The sequence below is a fragment of the Watersipora subatra genome, chromosome 7 (assembly GCF_963576615.1).
Source record: "Watersipora subatra chromosome 7, tzWatSuba1.1, whole genome shotgun sequence".
NCBI classification, from domain to species: Eukaryota; Metazoa; Bryozoa; class Gymnolaemata; order Cheilostomatida; family Watersiporidae; genus Watersipora; species Watersipora subatra.
In genome coordinates, this window is record NC_088714.1 from 5,964,977 (window position 1) to 5,987,880 (window position 22,904).

A 22,904-nucleotide genomic window follows, 5' to 3' on the forward strand; every position below is an offset into this window, starting at 1 on the left:
AATAGTTTTGGATATTGGTTTAAAGTAGAATCAATAACCCACTTCATGAGCAAGAATTACAGTCGTATATGTTTACATATTGCTATTCTCAAGTTTTAATCCAGAGTGCGGCTATTAGTAAAAAGTACTTAGTCACTAATTGATTTTTTTGTATAACCTAGCCAAAACTACCATTGTCGCTCATCGCGTAATCATAAACTTATTGAATTTCATTCAATTTGCAAAAGACTGCTTTGGACACTAGTTTTGAACTTTATGAATAAACAATAAATTATCAATAATGGTATTTGATTCGTATATGATTATAACTCCCACACGATCATTTGCAAAGTATTATCTAAAACTTGAAATAAGAAAGCCTCTTATTGTGGCGCCTCTAAAGTTTTGAATGTGCAGATACTATCGATACCGACAATTATTTTTGTTTTTGTTATAAGGAATGGAACAAAAATGCAAACAGTGCAATTTAAGTGGTTGGTGTATAGAGACAAAAGCATATTCTGACGATTGTTGTGAGTATTCTATACGACGAGCTAAACTCACCATTAGCTCTCTCCTATTTTGTAATTTTGGAAAAGCTGTTCTATTACTATGTTTGACCTCTTACATTATTTGGATGACGGATGCAGTGTACTCCAAACAACTGCTAGCTCCTCAGGTTGGTTCCTATTGCTGCTATTAATTGCTGAAATCAAATACCTTATAACATGTTTTGCCTTTACACCTTTCTATACTGTTACTTTGGTCTCGAATTATTACCAGAACAGTATGGATTTATTTAGATGCATACAAATTGTAGAGAGTGCTGGCTCATCTTGCATTTATTGGGGCAGCGATTGTTGGTCTAAGGATTCTCCAGGCCCATCATGTTTATCGGGGTAAGGTTATTCCAAGTTGAGCTTTTACTTTTATTGGATATAATGCATTATTCCTACTTTAACAGGAAAGTTTGTTATTTTACTTCTTTTAACTATGTCCTATGTATATGATTGGAGTTGTCAGAATTGTATTTATCATTCATACTCCAATTTTAGCCTACATGTGTCATTCTTTTTTGAGTCGTTAGTTGCCTAAAGCTATTCAATGTCTGCTTAATCAATTTTGGTAAGACTGGTGAGATCTATCTTCAGGCTACATACAAAATGAAGAAAACTATATTTTAGGCATGTTTAGACACGTTCAGACATGTTTACGATACATAGCTGAGCAGGTAGTTTTATGTTTTAACTAAACAAAGTGCTCGGATTCAGATGTAAACTCAGAAATGAAATAAGTATAAATAATTATTTTTTAATGTCTAGAGAGACTCTATAAATCAATATACTTGTATGTCATATGTTTCTCACGGTACGATGTCTCACGGGAAAATTCTCATACATTATTCCACATACTTTTGAAAAAATCAAGGTTTTTCAAATGAGAATTGCATTTATTTGATCTAAATCAAGTTTTGATAAATTTAAGTTTTTTCTCATTTCTGCTTTTGTAAACTGTCTGTGAATTGCACCGCTCATCAGGATGCCGATGGGAACCTACTTTTCAGTATTAGCAACATCCATACCTTAGTTGGACAATTTCTTATATTTCTTTCATTCAACAGCCATATAAAATCATAATTTTTAAACTTCATGTAAGTGAGTGAAGTAGAGCTATTAGCAGTTTCAAATGAAAAGGTACCATGAAATATTCAAGCACCTTTTTTCTTGGTGTGATCGATGTGTTAATCATCGGAAATGTACATATCAGTTCGCTGGTTTTTCAGTACCTGGGTGGTTTCTTAATTTTGAATGAACGAAATCAAAAGTGGAGAATACTTTGCACTTGTTCGCACTTGAGCTGATTGCAGTTAAGACTTTGATATCATAATGTCATTTAGTCAACAGAGTTGTGAGGGAAAATTTTACCAGTTATAGTTACAACCTTACAATTGATCATGCTTTGAGGTTTACTGAGTTAACTTACAAGTCCTAGCTTCAACAGTCCTTCTGTAGCATTTGTAGCATTGTACTGCACATGCAGTCAATTGTCTCCATCACATTTGCTAATTCAGACCAGAGGAGTCTTTACAGATTTGTTACACACATATCAAAACAATATTGTTTGTCAAGAAACACTGATTTTTTTAAAGTTATAAAAGAAATCATAAAAATCATGATTTTTACCCAGAAAAAAATCAAATTCTTATATTTTTCATGCCAATCCTGGGATACATACTGGGATTTGAACAATTCTTCTTAAAATTTATTTAAGAACAGGAATATGATGCAATTATTGCTTGTGAATCAAATGAGGATGGGCATTGCACGTATAGTAGTGGTTTTAACATGGAAAACTTTAGCTAATCCTTCAACTTTCTGTTCCAAAGAGTCAGTACTAGTGGTGAGGACTTACGGAGTCCAGGTGACTAGGGAGTATTCGATGGGCAGCAAATTCCATCAGTTCTTCCCCGCTCATCAAATACACAGCATTGTCATCAATGAGGGCATTTCTATGGTTAGTTCATAGCATCTGTTGTAACATAATGAGTACACGTTACAAATAGTGCACAAACCACATTACAAAATATTCAGCTCATTTGCCAAATGGAGGCCTATAACTGACTGGTATCATTTTGTATGAACATGCTAGTGTTTAGGACGCTTGTATATTTACATCCAAGGATGCGTAAGGATATGTTCACATGTACATACAAGAGTGCGTAAGGACGTGTGTACATGTACATACAAGGGTGTGTAAGGATATGTTTACATGTACATACAAGGGTGTGTAAGGACGTGTGTACATGTACATCCAAGAGTGCGTAAGGATATGTTTACATGTACATACAAGAGTGTGTAAGGATGTGTGTACATGTACATACAAGGGTGTGTAAGGATGTGTGTACATGTACATACAAGAGTGTGTAAGGATATGTTTACATGTACATACAAGAGTGTGTAAGGATATGTTTACATGTACATACAAGGGTGTGTAAGGACGTGTGTACATGTACATACAAGGGTGTGTAAGGACGTGTGTACATGTACATCCAAGAGTGCGTAAGGATATGTTTACATGTACATACAAGGGCGTGTAAGGATGTGTGTACATGTACATACAAGGGTGTGTAAGGATATGTTTACATATACATACAAGGGTGTGTAAGGACATGTGTACATGTACATCTAAGAGTGCGTAAGGATATGTTTACATGTACATACAAGGGTGTGTAAGTATGTGTGTACATGTACATCCAAGAGTGTGTAAGGATATGTTTACATGTACATACAAGGGTGCGTAAGGATGTGTGTACATGTACATCCAAGGGTGTGTAGGAGTGCAAATACATGTACATATTTTGTTTTACTTCTGCTTGTAGCACCAAATCTTCTACTATCTGGCTATAGTGATACAGAAAGAGAAAAAGCTCACCAAACTTTGTCCCCTATTCTTGGTAGGAATAAAACATACATACATGTATATATACTGTAAAACCTATAATTGACCGCCACCTCTATTTGGCTGCCACTACGAGAGAAGGTTTGAAAAATAGAGCGCCATAGCGTTCAATTAGAGGTTTTACGGTATATCTAGTACTTAAATGTTTTATGCTGACAAATCTTTTGACTGTTGCCACCTCATCTTGCACATAAAGTATGTGTATATACAGGAGTCCTCGGATACAACTTACACCATTTGTTACTGAGCTAGTTGTTGGGATAAGTTAACTGTATTCATTTTGTTTTTATTTATGATTAGTAGAATGATTCTAGTTCATTTAATACATTTGTATATGGACACCGTTAGTTGCACAAAACATTGTTCAAACACACGGTATCCTAATCTCAGCACATATACATGTATAATATGTATGGAGATAAGGAGTTGTCAACACTTGTCAAACTTATTTGTTTTAGGAAGGACAAATCCACAACCATTAAATAATATCTCACAAATTACGCACATGGTATTTACAAATAGTCAACTTGAATAGTGGGACAACTTGCCCTAAGATACAAGAAAGTAGGCTTTATTAATTAAATTGTTTTGGTATTAATTCATCAAAAAAATTCAACAACTATCTTGAAATGCTTCCGAGTGTCATTTCCAGCAAGCTATAATAGCGCTTGTTACCCAATCAGAAATGTTGGTTTACTTTAGAGTGATAGGCCTACTGCATAACAGAGTATGTACGCCAGGTGTTGGAATGAAACCAGTGTGCCAGAATAATGTTCGATGTTTTGAAACATGGCCTGTCGGTGTAGCTTGTTCCCATAACACATAATTCTACTCTGTACATGGGATAGAGACGCTGTAAGTCTTTCTGGTCAGGGGGATTTAAACAAAAGTATTTGTAAAAATTGGTTCAATAATAACACTGCATCAGGTTAATCATGCATTTGAAACTTTGGTAGTTTTCAGGTCTTTCCTGTTTTCAGGATATACCCAAGTAAGTTGATGCACACTTTTGTATAAGTAACTTCTCTGTTTCCCAAAAGAACCCTGTATATGTGATTAGCTCATCTTATAGACGCTGTCTAAGCATTATATGTAGCTGGTTTCAGAGCGAGTATTTGGTATGCAAGTATTAGAGTGTGTTTATAGTTAACATTTACACATGTTTTTGGGTTACAAAAAAAGTAAAAGTAACGAAACCTTTATAATTAATTCTATCTTTGAATCAATTTTGAAATTTCATCACAATTTTATTGTTCAGGCTTTTAATTAAATGTCTGTAGTACACTCACTAAAATATTGAACTAGTTCAACTTGTTATATTTCCCTTCAATTTTGGTCTTGTATGATTATACCTCCTAGTTATCTCTGCCTCCCTGATGTCGCAAAACCCAAAAGAGTATCAAGTCGCAAAAAAGCATCAAGCTTTAGCGAATTGTTTCTCAATAATAGAAAGCACAACTCCTACTTTTAGGCTAGTTTCGCCTGCATATTTAATATTGCAGAGTTCTAGACCCAGACTTGCCGTGCTGCAGTTGCTCTATACAGCTATGAATGATACCATGGTCTACCCGCGGCCATCTTGAGCAGGTGATTATAACTCAAATTCTTTGGTTTCCCGAATTGCTGTTTATCCCAGTTTTAATGGGTTCACAGATTTATGTCGGAAAATGAGCTCCTCTGCAATGAGATTACACAGTCAAAAAGATGGAAATCATATGTGTACTTTTATTTTTTGCTAATCTGTCAAAATTCATTTTGGTTACTCTTTAGAGCTGTATAATTTCCATGAACAATGTTTATATTGTAGGTCTCTCACTTTCTTGCAGCGTTAAGGATGAGGGCATCTCTATAATTAATTTATAACATTTTCATGTTTTTACGAGCTTTTGTCATTAAAAAGGAGGGCATTTAGAGCATTTATTTATTGTAGTAATTAGCCTATGTAACCTCGGTATCACACAGGAGTAAGGTCTCCTAGCGTTGATACATAATAGTGACAGCAAGCGGAGTAGATTATCCAATTCTATCTAACTATCTCGTAACTTCTTACCGATTCATTCCACACAAACTTACATCTATGTTCTTCATGTTTGGGTCAAGCAAGATGCATCTAACTTCCAATCGGATAAAACAATGCAAGGCTAATTCACTTTCATATTTGGTCAGGATTTTAGGCTATTCTAGTGATTCATGAGGAGACGGCTCAAACCACTTACGCGTCTAGGTTGTTAAATATGATATTGCTTTTTATTATTCAATTTTAAAACTTTTTCAAAAAAAACAAAAAGTTAACAAAAAAGAAAATTGCACTCTACGAAACGAAAATAATTACAGTTCAGTCTAGCTGATGTCAATCTAGTCGGCAGGATGCCTATGGTCACCTTTAGTTGACCTTGGAAGCTTGATACCAGGTTTCAATAGTATCATCTGGCCTAAATTGTGCCACCTCATCTTCCTCACTAAACTCGATGCGTTTAAGTTTTTTAGCTGGTGCTTTTGATGACTTTACTACCGGTGCGTTATTCGGTTTGGTACTCTTCGGTTCGTCGCTGATTGCGCTGGGTGTTGCAGGGCTGGATGGCAGAGTTTGCTGGGTAGAAGAAGATGGCACAGACTGAGTGGGTATTTGTACAACTGGTTCTGGCAGAGGAACAGCAGGAATGGTTGACTTCTGAGGCTACAAGCACAGAGACTATACCTTGTCAATTAGTATCTGTTCCATGTCTGGCTAAGAGACATCAAACTGTTTAATAATGAACATCGTTTTTATAGCTCTATATATCAGCTATCTGGTCCAGATGGTTAGATTGACTTAAACAGCTGAATGTATGTGATAAGGTATCTGCTATAGTTAAATAAATGTATAGTGTCATTTATCTGTTGATTAGCTGCCTAGGTTAGTTATAATTATCAACTAGGAATAGTTGATTAATGTAATATTCCTAATTATTATTAACATATCATTATATATAATATAATATGTTATATAATATGTTATTATATAATATAGTAACATATTATATAATATTTGATTGTATTATATAATACATGGGCCTATTATATATAATATTATGCATGATATATAATATACATATTGTATATAATATACATGTACATAATACTTGTATTAGAAAAAAGCTTTTCAATTTCTTGGTTCTGTTTTTCTAGAAGCAATATAAAGAAATACAAATACAGTCCAGTATAAAGCTGATAGCTTAATGAACTTGACTCACATGGGAGCTCTTGCTAGCTCTTGACTGCTCCTCATAGGGCCTCTTTTGAGTTTTTGTTAATCTGTTCCATTTTCTAACACCTACAATTTTATGCAGCCATTCACATTTTGGCTATAAATTCATAGATCGTCAATTATTCACCTTCGAATTGAATGGCATATGATTAGAGGGCATATATGTCGCCTCTGAGGGGACTACTTCCTACCTCTCATAAATAAGTCTTGTCGTGAAAGCCGTGACTGAGCCTTTAGGTTTTTCCTTTTTTCATACTCCTTGTTGAGATAGTCACTCATGAATATTTGATAAGCGGTCTTTGGTTTCGTTAGCTTTTCCTCTTGTTTCTTGCTCTAGAAACATAGAGCTACTGCGTAGGTCATTGGACGCGTAAGAAGACCGCATTGCATTAATTATGGGCTATGAGGAAATTAGCAGACAAGATTATTTTTAACTTATGGCTACGCATGGCAGGCTGTTACACATCCTGAGCTAGCTGGCTGCCATAAGCCGTATCCAAGGAATTGGATCAGGTGTCAGGTTGATTAGAGGCTACCAAAACCTGCTTATTAGAGCTTATGACACTTGACATTGTTGCTTGGATTTAAAATGGTTTTTGAATTATTTTTATCGCAGCAAAAAGGATCAATTTTCTTTAGCTACGCCTTAAGTTTCTCTGCAGTCTGTCAGATTCTACGAGATGTTAAAATGCTTGTAAGCTTGCGTAATTGTAACCGATTTATTGAAACTCGTAATGGTAAAAGTACTGTATATGGTAAGGCTTTTATTATGCGTAAGGACACGGATTATTCCGGATTATCCCTGTAGACCATTGGTTGTTAACCTTGCTGAACGCACTGAACCCCACCAGTTTTATATGTGCTTTCACCGAACCTTTTTTTATTAAAAATTAGAATGCCGTTTTTGTTATATTCAATACATAGATGTACGGTTCACTGATGCACAAAATGAACTGTGCATTGACATCACTGTGTACAAAGAACAAAACTAAAACAATGCATGAACTGACAACAAATAACATATTTTTTTCATAAATACATGACCTTGTTAATGCTGTGACATCTACTGTTGTCTTTGAGAGACCTTCAGCAAACCCCTGAGACTGACTTGTGCTCTCATAGGGTTCGATCAAACCCATGCTAAGAACCACTGTAGATGGTTGGTAGAAAAGGTTGTTGTGATAAAACATCTTGTTTAGAAAGTTCATGCATAATTTCAAACAGGTTGGTATTGTTTATCGTATTCACGTTTTATTGGTTGTCTCTGCATTTCTTGACAGAATTTAAATAGAGATTAAATTTAATTGGTTTTATTGCAATTGATCTCAATTGATTTATTGCAAGAGTCTCAACAAGATACTAATAAAGGAATTTCAAACCTACCCTGTACTCCTTCACCTGCTCTAGGTAATCGTCTTGGAGCTTTTTAGCAGACGCTTGGAACTCGGCCTTTTTATCTGTTGGCATATCTCTCCAAACCTCGGCCCCTGTATGATTGAGAGCCGTTTATTAAGAGTATCAACGACTTTATTACTATAGAGTGATAAAGTCGTTGTTCTATTCTCTATCTAATAATGTGTTTATCAGACTAGGATTTGACAACACTCCATCATTACATTACCTATGCCATTATGCTGCAGGTGGATGTCAATAAAAAGAAGGCTAAATACAACCACTATTTATGAGGTCATAAAGTGAACTTATTGTTGTGGTTAGTTTTAGCTCGTATTGAAGCTAGGCGGGCGAGAAGGAGAATCACAAGTGTACTGCAGGTAGGGCCAGTTAAAACTGCAGTGGCATCAATATGGTATTTAAGCATGCTCGAGGGGTCTGTTGATTTGACAATTTAGTACCTACACATAGCTCCTTAGCTACAATCATTTGTCGGTCAAAAGAGATAATTATGCAATCAGTAAAATATTCAATGTAATACATTAGCTTGATACCAACGAGTTTGATCTAAAAAATTAGAAAGACATTTGCATGGCAATTTAATTTGTAAAATGTGAACATTCAGCTTTCCGTTGTATTTCCACACATGTAATCACTTCCTCTATATAAGCACAAGCTGTTAGTAATTTGCAGCTCAATAAGGTTAAATTGATACAAATGCCTGATACATCCATCAAAGCGCCAATGATGTATTTCTACTCACTATGTAAATGTAGACCAATACCTAACGGCAATAAACCAGTGACCCTAACCATAGTGACTTCTATCTGCAATTACTATCTGCTAAGGACTCACAAGATTTTGCTTTAGATTTCATTCTGCCATAAAAAAATTTTGTTTTCACATGCTGCCTTACCAATATATGTTTCTACACGCTGCCTTACCAATATATGTTGCTACACGCTGCCTTACCAATATATGTTTCTACATGGTGCCTTACCAATATATGCTTGTACATGCTGTCTTACCAATATATGTTTCTACATGCTGTCTTACCAATATATGTTTTTACATGTTGCCTTATCAATATCTGTTTCTACATGCTGCCTTACCAATATATGTTGCTACACGCTGCCTTACCAATATCTATTTCTACATGCTGCCTTACCAATATATGCTTGTACATGCTGTCTTACCGATATATGTTTCTACATGCTGTCTTACCAATATATGTTTCTACATGTTGCCTTATCAATATCTGTTTCTACATGCTGCATTACCAATATATGTTGCTACACGCTGCCTTACCAATATCTATTCCTACATGCTGCCTTACCTATATATGTTTCTACATGCTGTCTTACCAATATATGTTTCTACATGCTGTCTTACCAATATATGTTTCTACATGTTGCCTTACCAATATATGTTTCTACATGCTGTCTTACCAATATATGTTTCTACACGCTGCCTTACCAATATATGTTTCTACATGTTGCCTTATCAATATATGTTTCTACATGCTGCCTTACCAATATATGTTGCTACACGCTGCCTTACCAATATCTATTTCTACATGCTGCCTTACCTATATATGTTTCTACATGCTGTCTTACCAATATATGTTTCTACATGCTGTCTTACCAATATATGTTTCTACATGTTGCCTTATCAATATCTGTTTCTACATGCTGCATTACCAATATATGTTGCTACACGCTGCCTTACCAATATCTATTTCTACATGCTGCCTTACCAATATATGTTTTTACCTGCTGTCTTACCAATATATGTTTCTACACACTGTTTTACCAATATATGTTGCTACACGCTGCCTTACCAATATATGTTTCTACATGCTGCCTTACCAATATATATTGCTACACGCTGCCTTACCAATATATATTGCTACACGCTGCCTTACCAATATATGTTTCTACCTGCTGGCTTACCAATGTATGTTTCTACACGCTGTTTTACCAATATATGTTGCTACACGCTGTCTTACCAATATCTATTTCTACATGCTGTCTTACCAATATATGTTGCTACACGCTGTCTTACCAATATATATTTCTACATGGTGCCTTACCAATATATGCTTGTACATGCTGTCTTACCAATATATGTTTCTACATGCTGCCTTACCAATATATATTGCTACACGCTGTCTTACCAATATATATTTCTACATGCTGTCTTACCAATATATGCTTGTACATGCTGTCTTACCAATATATGTTTCTACATGCTGGCTTACCAATGTATGTTTCTACACGCTGTTTTACCAATATATGTTGCTACACGCTGTCTTACCAATATATGTTGCTACACGCTGTCTTACCAATATATGTTGCTACACGCTGTCTTACCAATATATATTTCTACATGCTGTCTTACCAATATATGTTTCTACATGCTGTCTTACCAATATATGTTTCTACATGCTGCCTTACCAATATATGTTTCTACATGCTGCCTTACCAATATATGTTGCTACACGCTGCCTTACCAATATATGTTTCTACATGCTGCCTTACCAATATATGCTTGTACATGCTGTCTTACCGATATATGTTTCTACATGCTGTCTTACCAATATATGTTTCTACATGTTGCCTTATCAATATCTGTTTCTACATGCTGCATTACCAATATATGTTGCTACACGCTGCCTTACCAATATCTATTTCTACATGCTGCCTTACCAATATATGTTTCTACATGGTGCCTTACCAATATATGTTTTTACCTGCTGTCTTACCAATATATGTTTCTACACACTGTTTTACCAATATATGTTGCTACACGCTGCCTTACCAATATATGTTTCTACATGCTGCCTTACCAATATATATTGCTACACGCTGCCTTACCAATATATATTGCTACACGCTGCCTTACCAATATATGTTTCTACATGCTGCCTTACCAATATATGTTTCTACATGTTGCCTTACCAATATATGTTGCTACACGCTGCCTTACCAATATCTATTTCTACATGCTGTCTTACCAATATATGTTTCTACATGCTGTCTTACCAATATATGTTTCTACATGCTGTTTTACCAATATATGTTTCTACATGCTGCCTTACCAATATATGTTGCTACACGCTGCCTTACCAATATATGTTTCTACATGCTGCCTTACCAGTATATGTTTCTACATGTTGCCTAACCAATATATGTTTCTACACGCTGCCTTACCAATATATGCTTCTACATGCTGTCTTACCAATATATGCTTCCACACTCTGTCTTACCAATATCTTTTCTACATGCTGTCTTACCAATATATGTTTCTACTCGCTGTCTTACCAATATCTGTCATCTCAGCGAAGGATATGTTCGGATACTGGATAGCGTATTTACTTCTAAACTCATTCATAAAAAGCTTGAATGCTGTTCGGGGTCTCCTTGGTGCATCTGGATCAAACAAAGTCTGCCCTTCTGGTTTTATCATGTCTCTACAGAGGTCAATAAATAGGTGGATCAAAGTGCATGGTTTGTACTTCGTTGGTGCCAGTGAATAACTATACAGGTTAGTAAACTAGAGATTGTTTAGTTATTGTTAGCTCAAGACTGGCTAGAGAAAGGCAGCATTAGTACTGTTCTGAGTCAGCACCGCTGCCCTAGCCAGAGACTAGACATATGTGTCCTCAGTGAGGCACTCTCTGCTCTGCATTAGATCTCCTTGATGATCATGGAGTAAGATCACGTGAGATGAAGAAGCATAAAATATATATTACCATAGGTCGTAACTTATTTATAACGGCAGCAACCTAAGCTGACTGGATGATGATAAAAGCCATAGTGCGCTAACAATTACTAACTTTATCGCAGCACCTAGTAAGGAAAGGAAGAATGTTTTCAAAACAATGCCGATTGCTGAAGTACTAAAGCAAATATTTCTATGTAAAATCCCACCTTTGAGAAATAACTTTAGAATTGCTTGCTCTGCTATTAGTTCGGACTGGAGTTTTCTGTCGTGATTTATCACGCTTAACTGGTGTTTTGGTTCTTTTGTTGCTACTTTGGGCTCTGGAAGATTTCATTTTCTTCTGTCCCTTTACTAATTAGATAACAAATTATAACATATCAACATAAAGATAACTGTGAATTTGTCTTTTAATTGAGTTGATTATCTTTTCTGCAGCTCCTTTGAAACAAGTTTAAATGGTTTTGGATAGTACTTGTTTCCAAAAGACTGTAGGCTATTACATTTTCAAAGATAGATTGTAAATTTGTGTCATATAAAAGAGTATATTTAGAGCTTTTCAATGTATCAGCGGATAGTGAAGACACTCTAGGTATTACAAAGAACTAATGTCTCTTCCTAACCCTCTGACATAACACAACTAGTTGAGCTGATCAAACAACTCTCTCGATGCTGTTAAATTTCCTAAAAGCTTGTTCTAAGTAAATTCTATCATTCATAGTCCATGTATCTTCTTCAAACAAGATTTCAATTTTTAACGGGCAAAACATTCATTTTCCTATTTGTCTAGGGTTTTAGGCTATCATCTGGGTTCATGAGAAGATGATTCAGGCCTTTCATTCTTATGCCTGAGTTGTATGACCTCTATGTTGTTTTACGTAAACATGAGTTACACACTAGCCTGTGGACCTAAATATTGTTATTTTGTTCTTTACTGTCTTTAAAAACATTTCGCTAAAAAACTTGGACGTGAGACTTTGAAATTATATGAATGTGAAAATCATTTTTGGATACAGCACCTGCATCTGCTGTAATTTTAAAAAAGTGCAAGTATGGTTTTATCTATTACTGCCTACAAACTTTTATTGTACTACCAGAGTTCAAACCTACCAGGGGTTGCCCTTACAACCATTCGAAAGCGAGAGTTTCGAATGTCTCCCGCTTCATTATCTCCGCAATCACAAGGCTCTTCTTCTTCTGCCACCTCATCGCTGCTGGTACCTGGCTGCTCTTCTTGTTCCGGTTCTGGAATATTCTCTTCTATTTCCATTGCGGAAGGTGGAACATACAGCTCTTCTGGCTACAACCAAATATTGAAAGTCTAAACTGGCTGGTAAATGCACTATCTTGAAGGTACTACAGCATAGCTGTGTATTCTCACTCTATATGGAAGAAACAAGATTATATGACCATGTGTCTAAAACATTAATGTTGCAAGTCAAGACAACCGGCTTCTTTGGTTTTCACTTCCCTGGACTTTCAACTGTTCAAACAACATTTGGGGTCGAATGATTGTCTGATGCGTCTCTCTCTGGAGAATGACTATTTTGGAGAGATAGGTGGCTCTCGCGACAGACGCCCCAAGCAATGCGCTTCTGATTTTCTCGCCAGTTTTCTATCTGCTTTGTCAGTGTTTAGATGTACTTTTGGAAAGATTTGTGCCATTATTTTGCAGTGCAGTACTCAATTTTCAATATCCGACTTTTTAATGTTCGGTTATTGCCCAGTCTGTATTAGTTGAACAAACAAGGCTGTTTGTAGCTTCTTTTTGAATCAGTTTAAGCCGGTTTGGCTCTGGATTGAGGCTACTTAGTAAGTAAACTAACTGATCAACTATTTATACCCTATCTCATGAACCTACTCAATCGGTATATCAGGGGCGGCTCTAGGAAAAAAAATTTATGTAATGTATCTAGAGTGGGAGGGGGTGCGCGGGGCGACCCCCCTACCTGGCCCCGCGTTAGCGGAACTTTTTGAAATTTAGGCATCTTAGAATGAAGGAGAGGTGTGTTTTAGCCCAAAAAAGTGTAATCATTTATGTGCAGCAAACAACAAGTTTAGAGGTAAAAATTGACATTAGATATGATTAATTAAGTTGGTGTTTTATAATGTTCCTTATACTATGTATATCAAGATTACATGTAAACAGAAAGTTAACAAACATTTGTGCAATAAAATAAAATCAAGACAAAATCAATCACAAAACCTCAACAGCCATTTGGTTTGGCTGTGCAGAAATTAGCCATCATTTCTGCAAACTACCATAAAAAATGTTTCATAGTATTAGCTACATAACGATGCTATTATAAAACAAACATATTAGGGCATACTTTTTTTAATTGTTGTTTTGTCGTCGAAAGAAATGATCCAAAGTTCGTTCTTGACCTTCCTTTTGAGACATTTTGCTTTTAAAATTGCTTGTAGTACTTCTTTCGAAAAAGTTGTGGCTCAATTGGAGATGTTTATTAGGACCACTCTCATTTGTTTATAAGCTAAACAAATTCAGGTCAATGTTATTTAAACTGGTTCATTATAACGAACTCTACTAGGCCGTTTTTGTTCATTTCCTCCCAAAGCAAGTTCTCAGTGAAATGAATTGTAATTTACTCAATTCTTGATGGATTTTAAATCTTTTTTTTTTAATTTTTTGCCATATTTATGGTGGTGGATTTGCACCATATGCACCACAGTAGATCTGCCCCTGTTTATGGTTGAACCATGACTAAGTGTTTAGAATAGTGGTTATTAATCTTGTTGATGTACTGAGCACCACCAGTTCCGTATGAGCTTTCACCGAACCCTTCTTTATTGAAAAATAAAATTTGATTCTTTTTACATTCAAGACATATAGGTATATGTTTTATTGGTTCACAAAGTGAATTGTGCGTTAACATCAGTGCATTCAAAGAACAAAACTGATACCATGAATGAACACACAACAAATTCCAATACATATCTCTTCATAAAGACATGACCTTGCAAATTGCTTTGCCTTTGAGAGACCCGTAGTGAACCCCTGAGACCGACTTAGCAAACCTGTAGGGTTTGACCAAACCCAAATTCAGAACCAGTGGTTTAGAATAATGACTTGTGCAAAGTATTTTAATGGAATCATCTTAAAATAGTAAAACGGTAGACTAACCTAGATTGACAGTAGTCAGCGACTTACTTATATCTAATGAAAAAAAACTATAAAATCGGTCAGAATCTTTGGTAAAAAGGCAAGATGTTGTTTTCATGTAACAACATACATGGTGCTTAAATTCTTTTTAATTCAGAGGAACAATTTGGTAACATGTTTCCCTATTACTGAAGCTATACAAGTCATAGAATCATGGAGTCCTCAAATTGTTAAAAGCTGCCAGCAGTTCTGAGCGCACCATTCAGTAGGATTATTTTATTGAATAATCAGCTCCAGGCAATAATATAAAATATAATATAAAATAAACAATTTAAGACAATATGCAGTTTTGGAATAAGATCAAAATTGTTTAAACCAGGTAACCTGTGCAGTCTTTTTTGTACCTCATTTTAGGTCAGCCAACACTAACCTATTGCATAAATCGTACTTATTTGTTTATTTATACAGGAATTTTATTAAGTTGTTTTTAGTTACCTTCATTACAACGGCAGTTGTAAAAACATGAGAGGCAGACAGGAATACACTTTTGTAACGCCTGCTACTTTTCTACTCGGAAAAGATTCTATTAGATGTTACCTAACCCGGGTAAAGAGCCCAAAGAGTCATTTCTGCCTTAGAATACCATATCCGGGCATTGATATCCAACATTAATAATTTTATATGGGGTACAGAAGTGTACAGCAGTGCGTCGATAAAACAAGACTACAACTTTTACAAGTTGCGTCAAAAATTCTAAGAGATTAGCTTTCAAACTGTACTACAGTCAACTCATAGCGTCCTCCTTTGTAAATTAGCAGTTCTCACTATATACATACTTAGCAATACTTTCAAAATGGCCTTCAAAATACTTTCAATTTGGCCCCGAAGTTGAACTTATGTATGGCCTGTAGAAGTTTGTATGGATATGTTTTATTGTTGACCTCAATTCCTAAGCAAACTGTCTAGCAAATATTTGGTACTTGAGTGTATCTTGTTGAACTTCAAGATATTACAGAAATATATTGACATATATTGATGAATTTGGGATACGAGGAAAATTTCGAGCCAATATTTGAACTGAGATACCAGACAAATTTGAGATGCGATCATATGAGATGGTTGTGCTGATGTATGTGCTTTCAGGAGAGAAAACTTGTCAATAAAACAGGTTGGTAGAGCCTGCCAGACGCCAGGAATGCACCATTAGGTGTTTGGAATGTAGTGGTAGTCAATAAAACAGGTTGGTAGAGCCTGCCAGACGCCAGGAATGCACCATTAGGTGTTTGGAATGTAGTGGTAGTCAATAAAACAGGTTGGTAGAGCCTGCCAGACGCCAGGAATGCACCATTAGGTGTTTGGAATGTAGTGGTAGTCAATAAAACAGGTTGGTAGAGCCTGCCAGACGCCAGGAATGCACCATTAGGTGTTTGGAATGTAGTGGTAGTCAATAAAACAGGTTGGTAGAGCCTGCCAGACGCCAGGAATGCACCATTAGGTGTTTGGAATGTAGTGGTAGTCAATAAAACAGGTTGGTAGAGCCTGCCAGACGCCAGGAATGCACCATTAGGTGTTTGGAATGTAGTGGTAGTCAATAAAACAGGTTGGTAGAGCCTGCCAGACGCCAGGAATGCACCATTAGGTGTTTGGAATGTAGTGGTAGTCAATAAAACAGGTTGGTAGAGCCTGCCAGACGCCAGGAATGCACCATTAGGTGTTTGGAATGTAGTGGTAGTCAATAAAGAAAACAAAAAAGAAAATAATATAATACAGAGGTTGTTTGTCACCTTAATGACATGCCGTTGCACTTTTTGAAAGACCACCTGTTTTTACTAATTATGGTCCCAATAGCTTTGCGATTCTGGCATTTAGTTCTATAAACCATCTTTAGCACTCCACGGGTCAGCAGGTCAGCAGTGTAAAGCATCCTTATAAACAACAACTGTTGAACAAGCCAACAGCTGAAGCATAAAACTCTAGGGAGCTACATATGATTTGGTTGGCCTATAGCTAATCAATATATTAGCATATTAATAACATTTTAAAAATAAGGAAACCTACGTATCATTCATCTGACCTAAAAGATTTGTTTTAAAATGTTTACAAAAGATCTCTCCACAAACACGAGTATGTTCAAACAATCACTGTGCCATAACTGCTTAATGTATCACACTACCACTACAACAGCTGCGCAACAACCTCATAACTACTACTGCAACCACTGAACTTACCTTACACCCATTGCAACGCAACCACTCAACACACCATACCACTACTGTACCACAACCACTAAACAAATACTACTAATACACATACCACAGTGTTGTAAGAGAGGCTGCTTATATCTGCTGAAGTACACCCTTCTTCCACTCCACCAGACTGTCCTGAGACAGGTTTAGGCATCATGCCGAGTGTTTCTTTAGCTCTTGCATCGCTGGTATGCTTGTCCATAACAATCTCTGAAACTAAAGTTGCCAAAGGACGTTACAAGAGAGGCAACGTGAAGGCATAGTAAGTGTAGCATTACTTATCGTCGGTAAAGATGAAAATTAAATATTATAGCCACCATTTAAAACCGAGTTAGCAGCTTTAGAATGAAATGTATGACTCCTCAAATATAATCTCCGACTCGCAGAAGATATTTAATGTTACTCTAACAGATAAGTTTTACTTATTTATTATCTTGCTCAGTTTTGTTGACTGAATGTTTCAATGTTGTAGTCATGCAGTGCTTGATCGTGACTGGTTCACTCTAGATGCCTTATTACAGATGCGTCAAACTCTCCAGAGATTTCTTTTCAAGAGCTATTATTTTAAAGTTCGCTTCAACTTTGTGGCAGCATTTAGGTAATGAATGGTGTTGTTTTCATAGCAGAATTCCCAAAGGTTATCAGTTTGTTTCTTGCGCATATTTACATGTAAAACAGATCATCTCAGAGCAAACTGCGACTGGATACTAACTATCTGCCCTGTACCTTATGTTACCATCAAACATTGCTTCAAAAATAGTTCAGGATTTCTTTACTGATTTTCCACTTTTCGATTCAAAAAAGATTTTGAATAGGAAATTATGTGCTCACACTTCAGTAGAAACAAATTTTTTCCTTTTATCGCTTTTGTGTATCTAGTTAACTAGACCAAGAGAGCTCAATATAGGCTAACTAAACTAACACCAAGTGTAGTTTATCCTCTGTGTGTCTTATTTTTAAACATTTGCTTTACTTTCACCTGCTGGTAAAATGTTGGTCTATTTTACCAGGTCTTGGCCTGTTTTATGTATTTTTGGTCACCAACAGAATGTTTGTATATGTCATGCATGAGAGGCAAATCCGCTGACCTGACTCTTTTCACTATAGACCTATTAACTATACTAGATGGGCAATCTAATGCATCACAGCTCAGCATTGTGTCCTACTTAAATAGCCACATTCTTCATAGTTAATAGGTCTATGCTTTTCATAGATACGCATTTACCAGACTGCAAATAGTACAACTCAATTCTAGCCAGTTTTGTACTTGTTCCTTGAAAATATACGACTGTCACATATGGCCAGTTAGTATGGAGCATACATTTGATAAGAAAAAGTGACTCAAGTTTTTTTATTAAATTCTTGCAATGGTCTATCAAGCAAGCAGGGATACTGCCATTGAACCCAATCAAATTGCCAGTATAATCTTGAAAGTTTTATAGTCTTGAAAGGTAACTAAGACTATGCAATATACTAATTTGTTTACTGCACAGACTTCTAGAACAGATCGGAGTGAAAAACCGAGGCTGAACTGTATCCGCAAGGCTTCAAAAGTGCAGTTTAATAACTACCATAAGTGAACAAGGCCTACAGCTTAAAGGAGAAACATACTTTATTTGTCTATACTATGTTTGTCTGATTTTGATGGCAGTGATTGATGGAATACAACATGAAGTTGACCAATCATATCTCTCAATAGCAGCAAAAATACAAGCATAATGAAGGTATATTCTTTTCTCCTAAAGGATCAGTTAAAATAGCAATAAAATAAAAAGATATACACGCATACATATACATGGCATGTAGCAATAACAGATATACACGCATACATATACATGGCATGTAGCAATAACAGATATACACACATACATATACATGGTATGTAGCAATAACAGATATACACACATACATATACATGGCATGTAGCAATAACAGACATACACGCATACATATACATGGCATGTAGCAATAACAGATATACACACATACATATACATGGTATGTAGCAATAACAGATATACACACATACATATACATGGCATGTAGCAATAACAGACATACACGCATACATATACATGGCATGTAGCAATAACAGATATACACGCACACATATACATGGCATGTAGCAATAACAGATATACACACATACGTACATATACATGGCATGTAGCAATAACAGACATACACGCATACATATACATGGCATGTAGCAATAACAGACACACACACATACATATACATGGCATGTAGCAATAACAGATATACACGCATACATATACATGGCATGTAGCAATAACAGATATACACACATACATATACATGGCATGTAGCAATAACAGGCATACACACATACATATACATGGCATGTAGCAATAACAGATATACATGCATACATATACATGGTACGTAGCAATAACAGATATACACACATACATATACATGGCATGTAGCAATAACAGATATAATGACTGTCATTTGTGTTTACAGTGATAAGCGATGAAAATGGAATGGATATCATTGTCGGATTTCATTGGCTAAAAAAGGTGACCCAAACCGAATGGTATGCGAGTCACAACAGTGGGCAGTAGGACCAACTCAGAGAAAAATGGTATAAAACAACTAAATTCCATAAAGGACTGGAAAGTACTTTAAAATATAAACAATGACTTAAGAGTGCTGCGGTATGCTGCCAGGTAGTGCAAGCATTGCAGCATGCTAAAAAGTACAGGTGTCGCAGGTTAATATTACAGATTAATAGAAATATTGCAGAATTCTACAACGTACCAGAAGGTACTACTGAGTACTATAGAGTTTTAGACAGTTCCACAAGGTATCACACATGTTATTACCATAGCAGACCAAAGCAGAATATTAAAGCTAGGTACAAAGGTGACAGCTTACTACAGGGTAGGCCTACTGCATGCTACAGGGTGCTGCCTGCTCCAGAGTGCTTCCTGCTACAGGGTGCTGTCTGCTATAGGGTGCTGCCTGCTACATGGTGCTGTCTGCTATAGGGTGCTGCCTGATACAAGGTGCTACCCGCTACACAGATACCTTTTATGCAGTGCTACCTGTTACAGGGAACTTCCTGCTACATAGTGCTGCCTGCTACAGAGAGCTGCCTGCTACATGATGCTGCCTGTTAAGCCTGGTTCCCATATCGATTGCGAGACCCCGGCGGTAATCTTGCGCAGCAAAACGCTTGCGACGCTAGGCTCGGCGGCTTATATTCACATAAAGCTGCATTGCTAATAACGGCATAAAAATGTTCACTTGCCAGGCCGTTTCTATAATGCTGACCTTCATCTGTACAGTGCATTTCGGGTAGGTTTGCCTGCCGCTCATCGCGAAACTTGAACAGCGCTAAACTCTTGCATTGATCGCCGGCAGCTACCGGCGGTACTCGGCACGTTGGTTCATATTTCACCGCTGAAGCCTGCGGTGCTATCCCCGGCACTTTGCGGCGTATATGGGAACCAGGCTTTACAGAGTGCTGCCTGTAACAACTCACTTGACTCATAAGTAGATGGACTTTCACTCTTATCCTTCCCAATTGGTTGCTCTACTTGCTGTTCCATCGGCTCTTCCTCTTCATTCCTACAATCCTCCACATTCTCACAATCTTCATCTTCATATTCCTCTAGCTGACCTTCTTCATCGTACTCTAACAAGATATATAAATACGCGTGTATACGTAACATAGACTTACAGTACGCCATCAAAGACTACTGAGTAAGCTCCACCACAGCCATATGTAGCTGAGGCTAAATCACTTTGATTCACAAACACCCAACTAAGTAATTAATTGTGATATATAACATCAGTATAAAATTTTAGCCAACAAAACGCTGGCATAGAAAAGCAGACCTTAAAACTGAATGAACCACTGCAAGCATTTTTACGGCAAGGTACATGCATCATCATGATGATAACATGAGCCTGGTCACTACGGAATGTCGTCGATGACTACACATACCAGCATATCCCGCTTGGTAGTCGGTTTCCATACTGATGGTAACTTCCTGCTCTTTACCTCGGCAGCCTCTCTCCTTTTACCCAAGGTATAAAATATTTTAACTATTTCTTTTTAAAAACCATATGACATCATTCAAATTGTAGTAAAACAGTTATTTTACATTCTTGGCATTCTGTAAATAAGCAAGTTAAAGAAATGATAGTAATAAATCTTTATCAAAAAAACTACAAATTTTTACTCATAAAATCAATATTTTCAAAAACTGCTTCAGGGTATAAATCGTGAGGTGATTATTAAATAATTTAGTTTTTATTAGCCTGAGATTCCTGTGATGCTCGAGATTTATTTCATTTCAAATCAGGCGGCTGCAGGCGGGTGTTTAAGAGGATGCTTCTAAAAAATCAGACAAAGTTCTGAGCCCAAAAATTTTTGGAGACCTGGCGGTAGACATGCAGCAAATGTATGTGAAGTATAAATATAATATAGCACTGCATAGAATTTACACAGACTAACAGACATGTGCACACACGCTCACATGCACACACGCGCTCACACGCTCACACATGCACACACACGCTCACATGCTCACACACACTCACAAGGACAATGTGGAATCTATTCATCTAGATTTTTAAGTTTAGCTACCAGTTTTGACCATTGCTTTGTAATAGTTGACACCTTCAAACAAGTTTGCTATGATTAGGAGCCCGAAATGTGAAAGATATCGCTTCATCGCTGACAGCATTAGTGCACAGTCAGCACTGGTGGCATTATATTTGTTTAATATTACTTGCTGCCTTACTAGAGAACATGCTCACATTCGTATAGAACTTGGTTACATTCCTAGAGAACATGGTCACGTTCCTAGAGAACATGGTCACATTCCTATAGAACTTGGTCACATTCCTAGAGAACATGGCCACATATATGCATATGATATTTTTTCTTGTTTACCAGTCAGTGCATACCCTTCAGCTAAACAGTTGCTAGCACTGCTTCAAGAAACCGTTGAGAGATGTTTGAATGACTTCCTATTTTGATGGAGCTTCACATCAAGGTTTGTATTTTCTTTTACAGCATCAACAAGATCTCAGAGCCGAACTGAAATGGAGACTCAGGGGCAAAAGAAATTGAATAAATTATCATACATAATGCTATTTATCTCAGTTATTATTGCATTATCCAACTTGCATGTCGAAATACGACTCTTGGCATTTGGCACACAGGATCCGCGCAAGCAGAATTTATTAAATAAAAAAAAAGTTGTCTCGAATCTCTACATGATATTCCTTATACATAGATAAATTTTAATACCAACATTAATGCGATGTTGTTTTGTAATAAGTTGTTACAAAACAGACATATCTAGCTCACACCTGACCCTGTTCTAAACAGATCTAAACTAGATGGATGAACATCTGATCAAGAGGTCAAGTCTGAGGATTGAAAATAAGCAATAATGATTTATGCTGCCATAAAGCAGTGTAAAAAATACAAAAGAAGATTAGCCTAAATATTTCCACAAGTTTTATATCTAAGTGTTTTTTACCCACCTGTTTAGATATTAAATGGGTTGGAATTAGTTTAATAGCCCACACCTGTTATGAAGGAAACATGGCCAAAAACCCGGACCTCTCCCTCCCACATGAACTCACTCAGCAGGGTAATTAACATTCCAGCAGCATTATCTAAAATTGAACTTGCACAAAAATTTAGTAGATTTTATCAGAAAGTATCGATATTTTTTATCATTTGCAATCG

General features: G+C 36.4%; 2 protein-coding genes across 2 annotated transcripts in view; one reads left to right on the top strand and one right to left on the bottom strand.

Annotated features, from left to right (window-relative positions):
- Positions 1–6,543, top strand: LOC137399560 (phosphatidylinositol N-acetylglucosaminyltransferase subunit H-like). Its single transcript, XM_068085735.1, has 6 exons — positions 1–658; positions 800–878; positions 2,366–2,493; positions 3,359–3,433; positions 4,941–5,025; positions 6,010–6,543. The coding sequence occupies exons 1-5, from the start codon at positions 440–442 to the stop codon at positions 5,019–5,021; spliced, it is 582 nt and encodes a 193-aa protein (XP_067941836.1). The 5' UTR covers positions 1–439; the 3' UTR covers positions 5,022–5,025; positions 6,010–6,543.
- Positions 5,822–22,904, bottom strand: part of LOC137400370 (uncharacterized) — a 22,368-nt gene continuing 5,285 nt past the window's right edge. The window contains exons 2-11 of the mRNA XM_068086699.1: positions 21,934–22,049; positions 20,679–20,831; positions 17,235–17,383; positions 12,911–13,100; positions 12,010–12,154; positions 11,401–11,549; positions 8,069–8,172; positions 6,877–7,018; positions 6,672–6,751; positions 5,822–6,115 (exon numbers count right to left, since the gene is read on the bottom strand). Coding sequence (XP_067942800.1) covers positions 5,822–6,115; positions 6,672–6,751; positions 6,877–7,018; positions 8,069–8,172; positions 11,401–11,549; positions 12,010–12,154; positions 12,911–13,100; positions 17,235–17,383; positions 20,679–20,831; positions 21,934–22,049 — 1,522 coding nt within the window. The remainder of the gene's footprint in view (positions 6,116–6,671; positions 6,752–6,876; positions 7,019–8,068; positions 8,173–11,400; positions 11,550–12,009; positions 12,155–12,910; positions 13,101–17,234; positions 17,384–20,678; positions 20,832–21,933; positions 22,050–22,904) is intronic.